This window comes from Schistocerca americana, chromosome 9, assembly GCF_021461395.2.
Source record: "Schistocerca americana isolate TAMUIC-IGC-003095 chromosome 9, iqSchAmer2.1, whole genome shotgun sequence".
NCBI classification, from domain to species: Eukaryota; Metazoa; Arthropoda; class Insecta; order Orthoptera; family Acrididae; genus Schistocerca; species Schistocerca americana.
This window is the reverse complement of record NC_060127.1, coordinates 201,619,216-201,640,044: the sequence shown is the minus strand read 5'-3', so window position 1 is coordinate 201,640,044 and position 20,829 is coordinate 201,619,216. Positions and strand designations below refer to the sequence as shown.

Here is a 20,829-nt window from a genome sequence, read left to right as displayed (position 1 = left end):
TACCTCCATGATATTTTACACAAGAGGATGCCATCATCACTATGCCACACAGCAGAGCTACATGCCCTCAGGGTGAAAAAAGTAATGACTGTAGTTTCCCCTTGCTTCCAGCCATTTGCAGTACCAGCACAGGCAAGCCCATGTTGGCTAATGTTACAAGGCAAAATCAACCAATCATCCAGACTGTTGCTTCTGCAACTACTGAAAAGGCTGTTGCCTCTCTTTAGGAAGCACACATTAGTCTGATCTCTCCACAGATACACCTTTGTTGTGGTTGCACCTGCTGCATGGCTGTCTGATTCATGGAGGCACATATGCCACCCCACTTCAGCAAGGCCCATGGTTCATGGTGGGGCAACATCATAACACACAAAAATAAATAAAGTACTTAAATATGACAAGTTCCTGCATAAGGGTAGAGTTTGTGTTATTATTACGTAAGTTCAGGTGTGACCTCATGTTGTGGCTATGATATCCACATCTAGTTTTGAAAAGAGAGTACTTTTTATTAATGACACATATGAGGGAGAAGATATAGTAAGATGTCATTGTAAAAACCTGTAATTTCCAACAGGTTACTGGAAGAGTGTCTCGTATTGAATGCATATAACTCTTGTCTGAGTGCCAAATATTTTTTGCCATGGACTGATTATGACCAAAAGCTGATGCTGTTAGACAACAGTGCATGGAAATATCCCATTTAAGCAGCTCTGGTGGCATTCTTATGTGTAGATGATGCAATTATGCACTGGAAATATTCTGCAGAATGAAATCTTTTTGCCAGATCTAGGATATGGTAGGACCAATGCAATTTGTTATCAATTTGGATGCCTAAGGACTTAGCACAGTCCACTTGCTGTATTCCTTTTCTTTTTTTGTCCATTAAATTTTATATTTATGTCCTCGTGTTTTTTCTGTCACACACCAAAATGATACATAATGAGTGCTTTATTTTTGACATTCCGGGAGAATCCATTACAGCTAAATCATTTGAGGATATTATTAAATATGCTGTTTGTTGATGTTTCCTAGCTGCTTCACCACTAGGAAAGACGTATCACCTGCAGAGGGGATGAACTTGCTCACTGTGATGGTCATTTATAACACAAGAAACAGGAAGGGCTCCAGCACTGAATGCTGTAACCTTGTGGCACTCCAGTGTTGACTGTGTTCCTCTTAAACCTCTCTTTGATCCAGAATAATTTCTCAGCTGATACAGACAAAAGCCTCAGAAACTTCACATAGGATTCTGATTGATGCCAGTCTACTGTTACAGTATTGGTGAAGGTGCAACGAGTATTGTCTGTTTATAGCCCGTGCCAGAAACGAAACTGACATTGACTGAGAATGCCATGGCTGTTCAAGTGATAAATGGTTCATCTGAAAAGCTCCTTGAAAAGTGGTTTCACACAAGCATATTTTAATCTCAGTGGGACAGTATGTTGTGCAGGGATTCATTTAATACATAAGATGGGGCTGCACTAGAACACCTTGATGTCCAGAGATGGATATTTGTATTCACTGGACGTGGACATTAATATGTTCAGCAGAAATGATTAGCATTTGAACCCTGTCAGCCCTTGGGTTCAAGGTCAACATCGATATTGCAGTGCAACACCACCAACAGTAAAATGTGGCTGTGGCTCTTATTGTCACTACAAACTGAAGGTAATGGATCAGTGTGACTTGAGCAAATGTGCAGGTTGCCTCATAGATGTATGCATTAGATCAGTGAGTTCGAAAGATGCTGCATTATTGGCATGAGAGAATGTGATGCATCCATCCTGGAAAATGCTGCTTTTGTGGGACAAAGTGCTTCAGCAGTGCAACGGGTATGTACAGAATGGTTCACTAAAGGCTGTAGATCCTGATAACATGGGTCAGGATACACCACCCAGGCCACCCCCCAGAAAATCTGATGCCTCATCCAAATGGCATTGTAGGACAGATCTGTGTCCTCCTCAGCTCTGATGCAACAGTGTAACACATTGTACACTATCAGGGGTGACAGTCTGTCACTATTTATCGTGGCACGGGTTACGTATGTGTCATCCACTTCTCCACCTACCTTTGACAAATGTGCAGAAACATGCTAGATGGCAATGGTGTATGGAACAACGCGTCACTGGGGAGAGGAATGGCAGCAGATAGTGTTTTCAGACGAATCCAGGTTCTGTTTTTTTAATGATGGCTGTCTTTCATTTTAACACAGACAGGGGAAACAGCATTTGCACAAGGCACAAGGCATACAGTGCCAACTCAAGATCTTATAGTGTGCCAACTCAAGATCTTATGTTGTGGGGTGCTATTGGGTACAGCGACAAATCACAGTTGGTGCATGTCTAGGGTGCTGTGACCAGTGTGATGTAAGTGAATGACATCCTGCAATCCATAGCCATACCGTTTTTGCACAATATTCCAGGTGCCATTTTTCAGCAAGACAGTGTATGACCACATGTTGCTGCATGAACAAATGCCTTCTTGGTGTCACAGAAGGCCAGTCTTTTGTCCTGGCCCACTAAATCACTGGACTTGTTGCCCATCAAAAAGGTATGGAGTACGGTGAAACAACAGGTGCAGTGGCGTGACCCAGAGCCAACCACCACAAACGAACTTTGGAACATGGTGAATGCAGTTCGGATTGCTATACCACAGGACACCATTTGCACCTTATACACATTGATGCCATTGTGCATGGAACAAGTTGTCAGTGTCCGTGGTGGACCCTGTGCCTACTGGGCAACAGGACACATGCTGGACTGTGGTGACTGAAATGCTAATCATTTCTGCAGATCATACTTATGTACGTGTCCTGTGAATATGACAGGCCTGCCTCTAGTAATTCAAGGTGTTCTTTTTTCTGAACAATTTTCATCTCTTTGACTGTCTTCTTGATGTCACTAAAAGTGATGGGAGTTACGTGCATCTGATGGACTTTGGTGCTGCTAGATTTGTGCAAAGGGCTACTGCAGCACTCACTGAGCCTTTATGGCCAGTTTTCTCAGTAACTGTTGGGTGATCAAAAAGTCAGTATAAATTTGAAAACTGAATAAATAATGGAATAATGTAGATAGAGAGGTACAAATTTACACACATGCATGGAATGACATGGGGTTTTACTAGAACCAAAAAAAGTACAAACGTTCAAAAAATGTTCGACAGATGGCGCTTCATCTAATCAAAGCAAAGCAAAGATGATGTTCTTTACAGGAAATGCTCAATATGTCCACCATCATTGCTCAACAATAGCTGTAGTCGATGAGTAATGTTGTGAACAGCACTGTAAAGCATGTCCAGAGTTACGATGAGGCATTGGTGTCTGATTTTGTCTTTCAGCATTCCTAGAGATGTTGGTTGATCACGATGCACTTGCGACTTCAGGTAACTCCAAAGCCAATAATTGCATGGACTGAGGTCTGGGGACCTGGGAGGCCAAGCATGATGAAAGTGGTGGCTGAGCACACGATCATCACCAAATGACGCGCGCAAGAGATCTTTCATGCATCTGGCAGTACTTTTTTTTTTTTTTTTGTTCTAATAAAACCCCATGTCATTCCAAGCATGTGTGTCAATTTTTACCTCTCTATCTACATTATTCCATGGTTTATTAAGTTTTCAAATTTATACTGACTTTTTGATCACCCGGTATATTGAAGATATTAGCAACTTACTCCTTGTTTTTTATTATATTTCCACCCTGATTTATTTCTCAATCAGACATGCGCTCTACTTTTTTCCCAGACTCTCTTTTTATAACTTGACATTTTTTTCTCTTTGTTGCTGGAGTCATCAGTTTCAGATGTCATATACATAATTTTTAATTTTTAATGGGATAATCATATATCCTTAGTAATTCCCATAAACTTATCTTTGTTCTATAGGAAATTCTGATCCTGTTGGTAATCCAGTGTTTCCTTTTAGTAGTGTGAGGACTGTTTCTTATGATTTCTTTTCTTTAGACATGCAGCTTCAAACACTGACTCAAACTCATTAGAGAACAGGTTAAATTTGTCATAAGCATCCCTTGTCATGTATATAGGACTGCAGGTGATCTACTACAAGTCAACATGGAAGGTTTCTGGGGTGTCATTGTTCACTGACATGGAAGATTTAAATAAATCTTTAGCTGTATCAGACAGCTGATGCATTTTCTGTAAGCAGCTGGCTGTCACGAACTCACAGTTCATTGAGGATTTGGCTTGCAATCATACAGCTTCTCCAGCCTCTGTCAATGAATATTTATTGGCAATTGGGCTCTCCAGCTACTTTTTACATTAGTAGGAAAGTTAACTACCGTAGTTAGGTTAAGTGATTCCATCACATGATCTAGCTCTAGCTAATATTTTCAGTCAATAAATTTATATTAAAATCACCTGTGATAGTTAAATCCTTTGTTTTAAAAAATATTTGGTTCAAATGTTGTTGCATCTGATTAAGAACACGCAGTTTTCCCTTCACGAGTCTATAAACTGACAGCAGTATGACTGACACATTATTTGCAGCAATTTCAGTTCCACAGAATGCAAAGAGTTTTAACATAAATTCTGCAGTAACTTGCTGCTTATGTGTGTCTATCAATTTGAGACATTTCAGTTCCAGTCGTTACTTGGAGTTCTGTGAGACATAATACTTAGGTTCTGTGACATCTGGGTCAAGGTTAAAAGCTCCACTTTGCTTCTGATGGTAGAACACATACAGATTTTGTTATTGGCATTTCTTGTTGCATGTACTTTGCTAGCTAATCCCTAAGTAACCTGAACTGTTTTTAACTCTTTTAGTAGGTACACTGCTGCAGCAACTGTTTAACAGGTTATTACTTCTTACATTTGCTCCACTTAAACACTGACCAAAGCCTGTACTTCACTATTTTTGGGATAATACCATAAGAAATTATCACTCAGAATAGTTGCTCTTCTTATCATAGAGTACTTAGTTCAAGACATTTCCAAAGGCTGGGTAGTCTTTGTAAAAGGCAGGCTATCACACTTTGTACCAGGTACACTATCCACCCTTGTTATTTGGATTCTCATCTGTGAACTCTCTGTGACTGATGATCTCAGGGTTAGCGTCACTGTCCCTAGATTGTGGTGTACTGAGTTCTGATTCCCAGTCAGGGCCGAGATTTTCTTCACTCGGGAGCTGGGTTGTTCTATCGTCCAAATCACTTCATTTAATCTTCATCACAAGCATGCACAAGTCACCAAGTGGGATCAAATAGAAAGACTTGCACCAAATGGCTGAGCAATTCCACCCACCTAATAATGCCGTACAATAATTTTTCCCCCTTCAGTGAAATGGTTACATTGGAGGTGTTCCATTGCTCTAACAAAATCTCACATTTGGCATGGAGCTGTGTAGCTTCACTGATATTAGATTTTACTCTTGATTCTCCATTCTCCAAGTAACACGTACTTCTTGTCCATAAGAGGTATGATGTACATAGCATCACACTGCTCATTTGAGATCTTATTTATTACTTATCTTTGTTATTGTAATGTTTTTTCCTAGTGGGTTTAGGTGAAAACTGCATAGTGTGGAACTTTTATCTGAAACTGATTACTGTATTTTCAACCAGTAACTGCACTTCATACTTCTTTTGTCATACGGGACCATTCTTTCAAGTCATGACAATGTGGTGCAGAAGAGGTGAAGCCATTTGTTCTTTTCAGTTCATTCTTCTTCTAAGTAAGATTACAAGATCCCACCCCAAAATCCTTTCATTACACCAGGAAGGGAAAGGTATTTGTTACGTAATGCTGAGATCTTATCTCAACTCACTGATGTAGCTGTATTGAATTTTGTGCCTGACTTTATTATGCAAGTGTAAATGGTTTTACTCTGAAATTCAATGACCATACTTCCCCCTTGGCTGTATGCATACAGTTCAGCTTTTCTTTTATTAACTGTATAGCCACCTTGTTCTTTGGCTCATTGAATTATAATTTTTCTTATGCTGTTTGTATTAACATTAATGATTCTGCTTTACAGAGAGAACTGTGACAGGTTTATAGGTTATTATGTCTTGTCTCTCTCCTTTCTTGTGAAGAAAAATAACTTTGGTGTTTCAGTTTTTGGTACTTGTCTTGCTCAAGAGCGAGCAGCGCTTTTGGTGGGGGCAGTGGCCTTTCCCGGAAGAACCCTGCCACTGGCCTACAGGGGCACCCAAAATCAATTACCCCTTACCTGTCTAGCGGCGTAGATCGGCGTGCTCCCAGTGTCAGTCAGTTAACTTTGTACACTCACTGATATACTTCGGTATCCAGAAGTGATGGATAATCGCCCAGCATTGCAAGAAAATATGCAGAATACGAAGAAGAGGAGGTATTTGCGGAGTAACGAGTGTTCAATCCTCTCTAATATTATTACAATGTGTGTTAAAGAGGCGACCCAAAAAGAACTGTTGGCTAATATTACCAGTCCAAATCCAACAGCTACAACTTTATGCAACGGTCAGCCTCGCCACAATAGGACACATAAGGAAGGAACGCGAAAATAAGCTGTGTCGTTTGCTGGAACGCCACGAAAGAAAACTAATAATTTTGGGAAGAAAGCCATCGTAATAGACAGTTTCACTGATTTGATTCAAGCACTAGAGCAACCAGTCATTTACATGTGCATTATTCATTTGTTTTGAAATTCCACCATGTGCAGATGCATTTCCTTTCTCAGTGGCATTGTGGATTTCATCTCACATTACTTACACAATGTCTTATTCTTCATCTCCTGGGATTCATAAATGTGGAACTTGTTTTTAGTTGTTGTGGTCTTTGCCTAAAGACTGGTTTGATGATGATCTCCATGCTGATCTATTCAGTGAAAATCTCTTCATCTCTGTGTAAGTACCACAAACTTGTCACATTATTAGACCTACCTGTCATGATGTAAAACTTTGGTATGTGTGCAGTTTCACTTAATCTCAATCTGAAATTGCTGTTGTAAGATTCTATTCTTAAAGTGAATTGCTAGAAATTTGTTTTAAAATTTCAAAATTGGAAGTTCAATTAGTGAAGTTCACCTTTCTTTAATAATGTCCTTGAGATCCTACTGGTGATGACCAAGTCTGTATGTAGTATGTATGTAGTTAGTGGTAATGATCAGAAGTTGCTTCACAGAGTCAACTAAGGAACTCATAGAAGTGTTACTGTAGCAATAAAAATTTTTCACCAGAACCAAAATACACACATTTTTAATATACATTTCTTATAACTATAAAATATATTTCTCAGTCTGAATTGACAAACAGATCAGAAGTTGCTTCACAAGCAGTTAAGTAAAGAAGTCACAGAAATGTTACTAGTCACAAAAATAATTCAACTGAACTGAAACACACACATTTTAATGTATCAAACAACAGAAAACCCAGGATGGTATATGTCACTATTATGAAAAGGATAGTTGCAGCTCACTATATAGCGGAGATAGGCCAGCCCTGACCTCAGCAGCCAGAGACTGTGTGTGTGTGTGTGTGTGTGTGTGTGTGTGTGTGTGTGTGTGTGTGTGTATTTCCGATGAGAGCCTTGTTGGCCAAAAGCTTACTTTCTGTCAGTTTCTTTGTTGTGCCTATCTGCAACTCAGCATATCTGCTGTATGCGAGTAACAACTGCCCTTTTAATAATACTGTCATTTTTATATATATTGCTCATAATTATAAAATATGTTCTCTCAGCCTAATGAAATGAATGGAGAGCTAGTGCAAATGGGTCCTGAGGCTAGACTAAAATGCGAACTAGCTGGACTGAAGCAATACTAAACAGGGGCTAAGAGCAGGCAGACTGAAATAGCATGAGTGCTCCACAATATTTTGCAATTTTCATTCAATAATACTATTTTATAAATTCTCTGGTTTAGAATTTTTGTCATTTGCTGGCAATCAAGACTAATATCAAGTTTTGTTTGGTATGAGCAGCAGCTAATGAAGTATGCAGTAATAATTTATACCTATTCAGTTGGAACCCCAGGTTTATGATGATGGGATTCATCTTGTATGATGAAATTCAGTTATTGAAAATTTAATAAGTCTTAATTAGAGACCCTTGCTGACCAATATGGGTGTCACTAGATTCATAAAAATCAAGTGATCCAAAGCCTATCAACATATCCCAAAAATTTGTAGTAGTCTGGCTATAAGTTGCACTGAAAGTTTGGACTATGTGAAATCTTTAATTAACAGTATCTTCTGAACTAATTAAGTTTCAGGTTAATATAAACACACACAGCTCAAAAAAAATTTAGAGCACCTGTAAATATGTCGATTTTGATCCGATGACAGCATATAGTACATGAGGGAAGTATTAATAGTATACTGATAATGGTTTCAAGGTTGTCTGCCAGTAGATAGCACAGTGCCATAGCTAGCAGAGCACCATGGGTGTCTACCATTTAAGAGGGAATACTTACAGCCAGAAGGCTCAGTGTCATGCAAACTTGTGAAGCAAGCAGGTAACTGTGCCACGGAGATACACTCGTACGAGTCGAGTCGAGGCCACGAAAGGGAAGCAGTGGTTGAGAAGGGAGTGAGACAGGGTTGTAACCTATCCCCGATGTTATTCAATCTGTATATTGAGCAAGCAGTAAAGGAAACAAAAGAAAAGTTTGGAGTAGGTATTAAAGGGATCAAGACAGACAATTATAATGACTAGTGACAATGATCACAAACTTGTACACTGGTTTATGCCATTTTCAGGCTAAACCAAATTGTTTATGTCTACACTGCACTCCAGTACTATGCTATACTGCCACAAATACTGTCATAAAATACTTCCTGACACTCAACTTTATATTTAGTGTTAGCAAATTTCTCTGCATTTTATATGCTCTTTATTTCAGCTCAAAATTATATACCGTAATATGATTTTACCACAGATATCCTCAGAATCACATTTAAAATCTTAACACACTGTTACTTGTTGGAACTCATGTACTGCATGCTCAGTGTACACACTGAATAACATAGGAGATATGCTAAATCCTGTTTCACTCCCTTCACATCCACTGGTCCCCTTCCAAGCCGCTCTTTTTATTTATTTAGTTATTTCATGTTCATGGATCCAGATACCAAGTAAATCACAAAGACATGGGATGTGTCAAATTGTACATATTTCAGATGCTGCTGCTGTGGTCTTCAGTCCAAAGAGTAGTTTGATGCAACTCTCCATGGTACTCTATCCTGTGCAAGCCTCTTCATCTAATAATAACAATAGTAGTGGTAGTAGTAGTAATTGACAAGATATAGTGTAGCAAGACTTTAAATGTGTTTAAGAGAATGGCTGTGGCCAAAATGCCTTAAGGTGTACAATTAAAAAAAAATAACAATCAAGATGGACAACTATATTTAATTCACATAAGAAGAGAACAGAAGTTTTTGAAATGTTGTGCTACACAAGAGTGCTGAAAATTAGACAAGTAGATAAATTAAATGATGAAGTTGTAGTGAACTGAACTGAGGAAAAAAGAAGTTTATGGCACATCATGAGGCTTTAAGGAATTGTCAATTTTGTAATGGAGGGGCGTGTGGAGCTAAAAATTGTAGATGGAGATCTAGTCTCGAGTACAGTAAGTAATTTCAAATCGACGTAGGTTACTGTAAGATGAAAACACTTGCACAGGATAGATTAGCGTGCACAGCTGTGTCAAAACAGTCTTAAAAAACAACAACAGCAGCAAGAAGAACAATGGTGCCTGTTGCTAATTTGCTTACTTCTGCTCTGCCAACAGCAGCTGAGTCAGGGGGAGGTGCTGCCAGGAGCCGTGTGGGAGCCGGCGTGGTTGTGCAGCAGCCTCAGTGAGGGAGAGGTGCCTGGCCAGCACCGCTGTAGCAGGGTCCCCTCCAGCAGCCGACAGGTAATTCTGAAGGAGTTGTAACTCTGTGCAGTGTATAATCCACTTGTGTTTATGGCAATATTACGAAAAGGATGAGTCACAGATAGGCATGACAAAAAGACTGTCAAACAAGTAAACTTTCAGGCAAAAAAGACTTCATCAGATTTAGACAACACACATACGCACATACAGTCTCACAAATGCAGATTGCATAAATGTGACTGCAGTCTCTGGCTGCCAAAGCCAGACTGCGAGCAGCAGTGCACGATGGGAGAAGCGATCAGGGTGGCGGGGGTAAGGAGGAGGGAGGGGAAGGGGGGGGGCAAGGTAGGAGTGGGGGATGATGAAGTGCCGCTCGTGGGAGCATACAGGGATGAGGTGGAGAGAGGGTAGGGCAGCTAGGTGCTCTCAAGAGATTAGACAGCGGGAGGGGGGCAGCGGAAGAGGAGAGAAGTAAAACGACTGTCGGTGTGTTGGCGGAATAGAGAGCTGTGTAGTGCTTGAGTGGGAACAGATAAAGGGATATGTGGGTATGGACAATGACCAACAAAGTTCACGGCCAGAATTATTACAAGACTGCAGGATATACTGCAGGCAGAGTTTCCACCTGTGGATTTCAGAAAGGCCGGTGTCGGTAGGATGGATCCAGATGTCATAGGTTGTGAAGCAGTCACTGAAATGAAGAATGTCGTGTTGGGCAGCATGCTCGGGAACTGGGTGGACTGATTGTTTCTTGGCCCCAGTTTGTCAGTGACCATTCATGTGGACAGACAGTTTGTTGGTTGTCTTGCACACATAGAATGCAGCACAGTGTTTGCAGCTTAGCCTGTAGATTGTATGACTGGTTTCATAGGTAGCCCTTCCTCTGATGGGATAGGTGATGCTAGTGACTGGACTGGAGTAGGTGGTGGTCGGAGGATGTATGGGACAGGTCTTCCGTCTAGGTCTCTTACACAGATACGAGCCATGAGCGGGGATTCGACAGCGATGGACGAGGAGGATATTGTGTAGGTTCAGTTGGAGGATATTGTGCAGGTTCAGTTGGTGGTGGAATACGTCTGTGAGAGGGGTGGGAAGGATAGTGGTATGACATTCCTCTTCAGGCATGACGAGAGGTAGTCAAAACCCTGGTGAAGAATGTGATTCACCTTTATTTGAAAACCTAAATCTAACATGCATTTCAAGCGTGAGATTCTCATCTTCACAAGAAGAAACCCACAACATTTTGAGGGCAACTGCTTCTTGCATCAGTAGAACACTAGACATAGGGCAAGTTATTTGTTACCTACCCACAGATTAAAACTATACAAAAAAACTCCGCTCCGTATTGACGTGAAATTTTTAAATAAAATATGGAATGGGAAGTGTGATCCATATCTAAAAAATACTGATGGAGACCTTGAAAAATACTTGAAAAGTAAATGCTGTTATTGTGTTGAAGATTTCTTGAATAATAACCATGTAATATAGTATCTATCTAAAAATGTAACACCATATGTATTATTTTTTTAGTGATAACATTGTAAAGTAATATCTCTCTGAAGAAGCAACAACAAATACATTGTAACCTTAGATTGAGTTTACTAGTCCGTATGTAGTTTTAGAATTTACGAATCACCTATCTCACAATCTTTGATTGTAGGAGGCATGCTATGTGATAACAAAAATTTTGATTTTGCTTTTGAACACTGTAGATACATTCATTAATCGATGCCTCACAAAGTATGCTGAAGAAGATAATAGTTCCCCTTAAGCCACCAGAATGCAAAATGTTTCCTGTTTTTACATCAGTATGTTGATTTCATTTATGAAGTGGCAGTTAGTATAAAGGGGTAAGAAGGTTGAAGTTTGCTGTATGAAACACAACAGCTATTGATGAGAAAGACCGTACACTGCTGGTAAATCATTTTTCAGAACGGCAGTAATAGCAGTGCTACAATGTGAGGATATTCCTGACAGAAACAGCTGTGAAGAAGTCTCATGTCAAAAAATGGACTAAACAAGATGATCAAGAAATATGAAGAAACAAGTGCATTAGATGGTGCATTGAGGAGAGGGAGGTGGCCCATTCCCATGGCAGTTGTTGAAGTTGCTACAGCTATAGCTGACCATGCAGTACATGCCTCAAATTCTGCAGCCAGTGCTCAAGCCGTGTCACAGGCATTATCTCTCCTTTGGTCAACAGTTCAAAAAAATTTGCAGCTCATTTTACAGTGGTATCTGTACAAGATTCAGAATGTGTTCCAAATGAAGCCCCAAGATAGGCTAAACCTCCATGACTTTGCCCTTCATTTTTTACAAACATAGAAATGATTGACACATGGCCAGGAAATATTCTTTGGATGGCTGTGGCACATTTTACTCTGCACAGTGCCGTGAACATGCAGAACTGTTGCATATGGGGTTCAACTCTGCCACATATTTTGCAGCAACATCAACTGCAGTCAACTTACGTGACTGTGAGGTACGGTTTCACAAGCTCCTTCATTCTCAATGCAGTTTTCTTTCAGGAGATGACACCTTATGGACCTTGTCACGTAGCAAGCAGGAATAATTTTACTTTCCCTCTTGTTTTGCCATCTGCCTCCTTAAAATTCATTTTTTCATTTTTGAACTAATTAACATTAACATACGTGAGTATAATCTGTATTTTCATAAAAGAGAAAGGTTGGCCCTCAGTTTTAAAGAATATAACACCAGATATAATTTTGTGCTTAATTTTGTGTATGTAATTGATTTTCTAATTTATTTTGACTCTAGGTGAAATCAGTAATTGTTTCATAACTTAAAATTCTATTGTTGACGTATAAACAAATATAAATTTTGTACTAATTATGAACATTTGGGGAAACAACTAATAGTAATCTTTAAGTAGTTATTTGGTTCTATTCAAAAACATGTTAGCAAAGTCAGCCCTTAATTAATTCCAAAGTAATTAACAGTTTTGTCAAAAGTATTGCTTGTGTAACGATATTTGTTAATTTCATGATTTAAACAAATAATTCGACTTGACCCTCGTAGTAGAAGAAACTGTTAAACAGACAGAATTTTTTGATGTATTCAGTTAGCTTAAGGAGTTAAGTTTTAATTGTAATCTCTTCAAATTTTAACTTTGAACAGCGTGTAGTTTCAGTACCTATTATTGAGATGTATAAGGGACCAATTTTTGGTCACGAGACAGTCGGTCTGCGGCCGAGTTTCAGACAAGAAACCTGTGTTGGTTAGAACAGCAACAATGCTTCAACTTAACAGTGAAATAAGTTTTACACCAATAGGCTGTGTGTTAAAGCAATGACAGTGTCTGTACCATACACACCTGATTATTCTGAAAGAACTGAGAATTATGTGGTTATGCTTTTACTGCTCATTGATGTTCAACAGGAAACTATTGTAGCAATGTATGGATGTTCACCTGATAACTATTAATGAGGCTTATGGGAAGTTATAGCAATAGTGCACTGGCCAAATAATTGTGTATTATTGGTGTGTGTGAAAAGTGATAGTAAAGGACTGTAAAACGCGACTCTGCATCTGTTGGCTACATCATTTAAAGTAGACACTAGTTGCACTTCCACAACCCATTTTTCAGCCAGTGTAGCAGTGCAGCATGTCGACACTGAGTACAATCAATGAAGAAACAAAAGAAGGCAAACTACTACAGCCTGTTAGGTATACAGTGACACCTTCACGTTATAAGGACCTCCTTGTGCAACACATGATTCCTGCTTTGCAAGAACACAACCGTGTCCACACCACTATTTCTATGCGAGATGGGGCAACACCAGATGTTGCTCGTCAGGTGAAAGATTTGCTTCGAGAACCCTTTGGTAATGACTGCATCATCTCTAGGAAATTTTAAGATGTTTTCCTTCATTCTTCCAGATCCCCCAACATAGTAAATACTTGTGACTTCTGGTTGTGGGGTATCTGAAAGATTGCGTCTATCAGGGATGCACTCTTACACTTCTCTATCTGAAGGACAGTATACAACAACAATGCTCTGACAATGCCGGGTATGCTGTGAGCATCTTTCGACCATACCGTGTTATGGATGCAAGTTGTTGCTGAGCCAGGAGATTATATTGAAGACATTTTGTGACTTGTGACCATATTCTAATAAACATGCCAGAACCACCATTATCATGTGTATGATCATTCCTCTCCTTTTTGTGGACCAACTTCCCATTCTGACTGTTTAATGCACCATATTTTCACCTACTGGCAGAATGTGGAATTATTACATACTCTGTGAGCAAACCAGTTAATCAACATACCTACAATGTTTCAGCATCCTGTGATGTATACGGCCCACACTCCAACACTCAGAAAACTGTCAGTTTAATTATAACTCTGTCAGTTTAATTATAACCACCTGATACAACCATATCCTACCTGCTCCTTTCTTATTGCTGTTGGAAATGTTCTTGCCTTACCAAACAGAATACATTACTTACCTCCTTTATTGTAGTCTATATTTTACTTCTGTATTACTCAATCCACTTGCAACAGTATATGCCCCTAGATATATAAACATGTCTACCTGATGTGACTTCTGAAGATGTCTACCTGACTCAAAACAGCTCCTTCATTGATGTGTACTTCATATCTAGGGTCGCTATTCATTAGCAGATATTTGGTTTTGTTACACCAATTTGTAGTCCACATGTGTCGTATTCCTGATATACATGTTGTGACGTAAACTCAGGATCGTATTCATCTTCTGGCCTGATCATTAGCAAGACTTAATGAAAACACCTGTACATTGTTAACAACGATTTCCATTTCTGCACAGCTGCTCGTCCATCTTTGGAAAGCCGTATCAACTGAAACTTTGTCTCAGTGCTTTCATTACACTAATAGATTCTGCAGTGTTACCATTTTTTCTATCTCTAGTGAATGCCCTGTACGCTGAACTCTCATTTTCTGACAGTCTTTTTGTTGTGCCCATGTGCGACTCAGTATCTCTGCTATATGGTGAGTAGCAACTATCCGTTTATTAACACTGTTAGATTCCATCCTGGAATTTTCACTGTAATAGATTTGACCCTTTTTTAATCTGTACCTTATACCTCTATAAATTTCAGTAATAATCTTCAGAAGATGGTCATTCATACCTATCTCTTTCAGAGCTTTGCACAGTTTTGTTCTAGGAACTTTGTTGTAAGCTCTTGCTTAATCTATGAAGGCAATGTGTAACTCTTTCCTTACTACTGTAAATTTCTCCATTAGCTGTGTCCAGGGGTGTTGATACACACAGTCATATGATATCTGAGTTGATCTGCAATGTAATGTTTATTGGAGCCGTAGCCAACATACATTGTAGAGATTGAGTCAAATCTGTATCACAAGCATGGAAAAGTATGTCTGTCTAATAACTAATGTTTAGCAAATTATAATTCTGAAAAGCAATATTCTGGGATTATACAATATTAAATTACAGATTTGCTTACATCATCTATGCTGTATATATAGTTTTAGAATTTATTTCTCTCACTTTCAGGGACATATTTTGTGGTTTGTGTAAGCTACATCCCATTTTGTATGCAGCCTTACATTGCAGTTAGTGATACTTTGTAGTGCACATAAAATCATTTGTGCTAAAGAAACAGTTTTCTATCAAAAATGTTTTGAGGATTTTTTTTTTGAAAATCTTTCTCAAATTTGAAGTAAATTTTTCTTCAGTTTTCGGTCCTGTATAGAATGACCTTGATATGAATTGTATGGTGCTGTGTCTGGTCCATGGAACAAGCTCTGTTTTGTTGTGTCATGTCTCAATACCTTGAGTACTGGGAACATATTTGAATGTAGTGTTGTGTAGGAATTTATGTAGATATAAGCTTCATACCGTTAATTCTTAAGTGCTTCGAATACTGGTCTACATGATTCTTCCATTTAAATTTGGCTAGCATACTTATTTACTCATTTATGCACTTTAAATGCTCTATTAATATGTGTTTTGGATGAACTTTTCCACAAAAGTACGCCACAACTTAATGTAGAATTAATTTTTGCACTAAGCTACTTTCATAGCATTTGTCTCTTTTTACATAGCTGAGTTTCTTCAGCACATACAGGTTTGAGCTGTTTTTTTTTCCACTTATGTGTGTTACATGCTTATCTCAGTTTACATTTTAATCAAGCACTATGCAAGGCAGTTTCTGTATGTGGAGTTTCTCCAACTCATTCGTCTATGCAAATGTTGCTATCTTTACTTTGTTGATGTTTGATCCAATATTCAAGAAATGGTTTAGGACTGTTTGCTATGAAAATTTATTTCAGCAAACCTTTGAATAGAAATATTTACTTTCACGTTGGCTTTCATTCCCAAATTTTTCTATATTCTTATCTTTGAATAGTAGAGTTGCATCACATGCATGAGTACTTATATTGCTATAATTAACAGTGTTTGGGTTGTGATATCTGTCAAACATATAGGTCTTAACAACAAACAGAAACTTTATGCACTGTTTGTTTATTATTATTATTTTTAACCTCCAGTGACAAAGTAAGGACATGTTACCTGCTGCACTTCAATATGGCCAGCATCAGGATTGCCACCACACTATTTCTTATAAATGAAAATATCCAGTGTCATCTGAAGTTAGCAGACCCCACCACTGCGTGTTGCTTCCACCCCTGTGCTAGCAACCACCATAACTGGCACAATCTACAGCTGAGACAGCTTGTTTTCATATGACTTGTGCTATCATTTGTATGGAGACAACTGAGTCTATGTAATTAAAAAGTATGTTTTGAACCAAATTATCACTTACACAATTTCAAATGACAATGGAGGTGAATTTAAAACACGTTTTAGTCTATATAAACAGAATTTGAGAAGTCCCACAGATTTCCAGTTCTGTTCATGTACAAATCATGTTTATTGTGTGAACTGGATTGTATGGGGATGGAAGTGTTGAAAACATACTAAAACAAGAGTCACTATAAAATTTCAAAATAAAAATTACACAGAATATGAACCATGGACCTTGCCGCTGGTGGAGAGGCTTGCGTGCCTCAACGATACAGATAACCATACCGTAGGTGCAACCACAACGGAGGGGTATCTGTTGAGAGGCCAGACAAACGTGTGGTTCCTGAAGAGGGGCAGCAGCCTTTTCAGTAGTTGCAGGGGCAACAGTCTAGATGACTGACTGATCTGGCCTTGTAACAGTAACCAAAACGGCCTTGCTGTTGTGGTACTGTGAATGGCTGAAAGCAAGGGGAAACTACAGCCATAATTTTTCCCGAGGGCATGCAGCTTTACTGTATGGTTAAATGATGATGGCATCCTCATGGGTAAAATATTCCGGAGTTAAAATAGTCCCCCATTCAGATCTCCGGGCGGGGACTACTCAGGAGGACGTCGTTATCAGGAGAAAGAAAACTGGCATTCTACGGATCGGAGCGTGGAATGTCAGATCCCTTAATCGGGCAGGTAGGTTACAAAATTTAAAAATTGAAATGGATAGGTTAAAGTTAGATGTAGTGGGAATTAGTGAAGTTTGGTGGCAGGAGGAACAAGACTTCTGGTCAGGTGAATACAGGATTATAAATACAAAATCAAATAGGGGTAATGCAGGAGTAGGTTTAATAATGAATAAAAAAATAGGAGTGCGGGCAAGCTACTACAAACAGCATAGTGAACGTATTATAGTGGCCAAGATAAACACGAAGCCCATGCCTACTACAGTAGTAAAAGTTTATATGCCAACTAGCGCTGCAGATGACGAAGAAATTGATGAAATGTATGATGAGATAAAATAAATTATTCAGGTAGTGAAGGGAGACGGAAATTTAATAGTCATGGGTGACTGGAATTCGACAGTAGGAAAAGAGAGAGAAGGAAACATAGTAGGTGAATATGGATTGGGGCTAAGAAATGAAAGAGGAAGCTGTCTGGTAGAATTTTGCACAGAGCATAACTTAATCATTGCTAACACATGGTTCAAGAATCATAAAAGAAGGTTGTATACATGGAAGAATCTTGGTGATACTAAAAGGTATCAGATAGATTATATAATGGTAAGACAGAGATTTAGGAACCAGGTTTTAAATTGTAGGACATTTCCAGTGCCAGATGTGGACTCTGACCACAATCTATTGGTTATGAACTGTAGATTAAAACTGAAGAAATTGCAAAAAAGTGGGAATTTAAGGAGATGGGACCTGGATAAACTGACTAAAACAGAGGTTGTACAGAGTGTCAGGGAGAGCATAAGGGAACAATTGACAGGAATGGGGGAAAGAAATACAGTAGAAGAAGAATGGGTAGCTCTGAGGGATGAAGTAGTGAAGGCAGCAGAGGATCAAGTAGGTAAAAATACCAGGGCTAGTAAAAATCCTTGGGTAACAGAAGAAATATTGAATTTAATTGATGAAAGGAGAAAATATAAAAATGCAGTAAATGAAGCAGGCAAAAAGGAATACAAACGTCTCAAAAATGAGATCGACAGGAAGTGCAAAATGGCTAAGCAGGCATGGCTAGAGGACAAATGTAAGGATGTAGAGGCTTATCTCACTAGGGGTAAGATAGATACAGCCTACAGGAAAATTAAAGAGACCTTTGGAGAAAAGAGAGCCACTTGTATGAATGTCAAGAGCTCAGATGGAAACTCAGTTCTAAGCAAATAGGGGACAGCAGAAAGGTGGAAGGAGTATATAGAGGGTCTATACAAGGGTGATGTACTTGAGGACAACATTATGAAAATGGAAGACGATGTAGATGAAGATGAAATGGGAGATACGATACTGCGTGAAGAGTTTGACAGAACACTGAAAGACCTGAGTCGAAACAAGGCCCCGGGAGTAGACAACATTCCATTAGAACTACTGACGGCCTTGGGAGAGCTAGTCCTGACAAAACTCAACCATCTGGTGAGCAAGATGTACGAGACAGGCGAAATACCCTCAGACTTCAAGAACAATATAAGAATTCCAATCCCAAAGAAAGCAGGTGTTGACAGATGTGAAAATTACTGAACTGTCAGTTTAATAAGTCACAGCTGCAAAATACTAACATGAATTATTTACAGACGAATGGAAAAACTGGTAGAATCCGACCTCGGGGAAGATCAGTTTGGATTCCGTAGAAATGTTGGAACACGTGAGACAATACTGACCATACGACTTACCTTAGAAGGAAGATTAAGGAAAGGCAAACCTACGTTTCTAGCATTTGTAGACTTAGAGAAAGCTTTTGACAATATTGACTGGAATACTCTCTTTCAAATTCTGAAGGTGGCAGGGGTAAAATACAGGGAGCGAAAGGCTATTTACAATTTGTACAGAAACCAGATGGCAGTTATAAGAGTCGAGGGGCGTGAAAGGGAAGCAATAGTTGGGAAGTGAGTGAGACCGGTTTGTAGCATCTCCCCGATGTTATTCAATCTGTATATTGAGCAAGCAGTAAAGGAAACAAAAGAAAAATTTGGAGTAGGTATTAAATTCCAGGGAGGAGAAATAAAAACTTTGAGGTTCGCTGATGACATTGTAATTCTTTCAGAGACAGCAAAGGACTTGGAAGAGCAGTTGAATGGAATGGACAGTGTTTGAAAGGAGTATATGAGATGAACATGAACAAAAGCAAAACGAGGATAATGGAATGTAGTCGAATTAAGTGGGATGATGCTGAGGGAATTAGATTAGGAAATGAGACACTTAAAGTAGTAAAGGAGTTTTGCTATTTGGGGAGCAAAATAACTGATGATGGTCGAAGTAGAGAGGATATATAATGTAGATTGGCAATGGCAAGGAAAGTGTGTCTGAAGAAGAGAAATTTGTTAACATCGAGTATAGATTTAAGTGTCAGGAAGTCGTTTCTGAATGTATTTGTATGGAGTGTAGCCATGTATGGAAGTGAAACATGGATGATAAATAGTTTGGACCAGAAGAGAATAGAAGCTTTCGAAATGTGGTGCTACAGAAGAATGTTGAAGATTAGGTGGGTAGTAACCAATGAGGAGGTGTTGAATAGGATTGGGGAGAAGAGAAGTTTGTGGCACTACTTGACTAGAAGAAGGGATCGGTTGGTAGGACATGTCCTGAGGCATCAAGGGATCTCAAATTTAGCATTGGAGGGCAGTGTGGAGGGTAAAAATCGTAGAGGGAGACCAAGAGATGAATACACTAATCAGATTCAGAAGGATGTAGGTTGTAGTTGGTACTGGGAGATGAAGAAGCTTGCACAGGATAGATTAGCATGGAGAGCTGCATCAAACCAGTCTCAGGACTGAAGACCACAACAACAACAACAATGGTTGATATGCACATCAAATGATTCCATTTATTTAATGGGGCATAAGTCTGGAATCTGATATTTTGGAGGAAAGTATCTTGAAAGTAATAGATGGATTTTATTGGTGTTTTGATTATTATAGTGGTAATTGAAACATTACATTTAGGTGAAATAAGTTACCTGTAATCAGATTTTTGATCTCATACTTCAACTGAGACACCCAGTTCATGAAATCCATCCTCCATGAAACCTACTATGTCACTGTCAATGAGAGCTGTTTCCTTACTTTCAGTAGGTGGCAGTAATCTTCTAAAAAGGAAATGAAAAGTGAAAACCTGCATTATATGATTACAACTAACAAAGTAAGCGTAAGTAATCAGACTGAAATAAATAAGATGGACAATTTCAAGCAACTTGGTATTCTGTTCAGAAGTATCTGTTATGTTACAACAGAAGTATCTTTTACCACATGAAACTTTAGGTTATGATGAACAAATAGGCTTCTTTCTGAACCTCTCAGTTAGTATACAGTGCTTGTTTGAAATTGATCAGAGTGAGTGGAGAATTCAACAGAATTATATTACATATATATGGTAGTATTTACATCTGACCTAGAATAACATGAAGAGGCAATGATCCCACATGAATCGAGTTTTATCCGCATATTATACAAGTCCTGCCGTTGGCTTGTCACTGGATCCAGTTTACTGGTGAGTTAAATATTCTCCACAAGAACAATATCTAACTGACACTATTGTCTGCAGTCTGTGACT

At 38.9% G+C, this 20,829-nt stretch overlaps 1 protein-coding gene across 1 annotated transcript in view; it reads left to right on the top strand.

Annotated features, from left to right (window-relative positions):
- LOC124550819 (serine/arginine repetitive matrix protein 1-like) overlaps positions 1-20,829 on the top strand; it is a 173,625-nt gene that overhangs the window by 139,522 nt on the left and 13,274 nt on the right. The window contains exon 14 of the mRNA XM_047125545.1: positions 9,715-9,840. Coding sequence (XP_046981501.1) covers positions 9,715-9,840 — 126 coding nt within the window. The remainder of the gene's footprint in view (positions 1-9,714; positions 9,841-20,829) is intronic.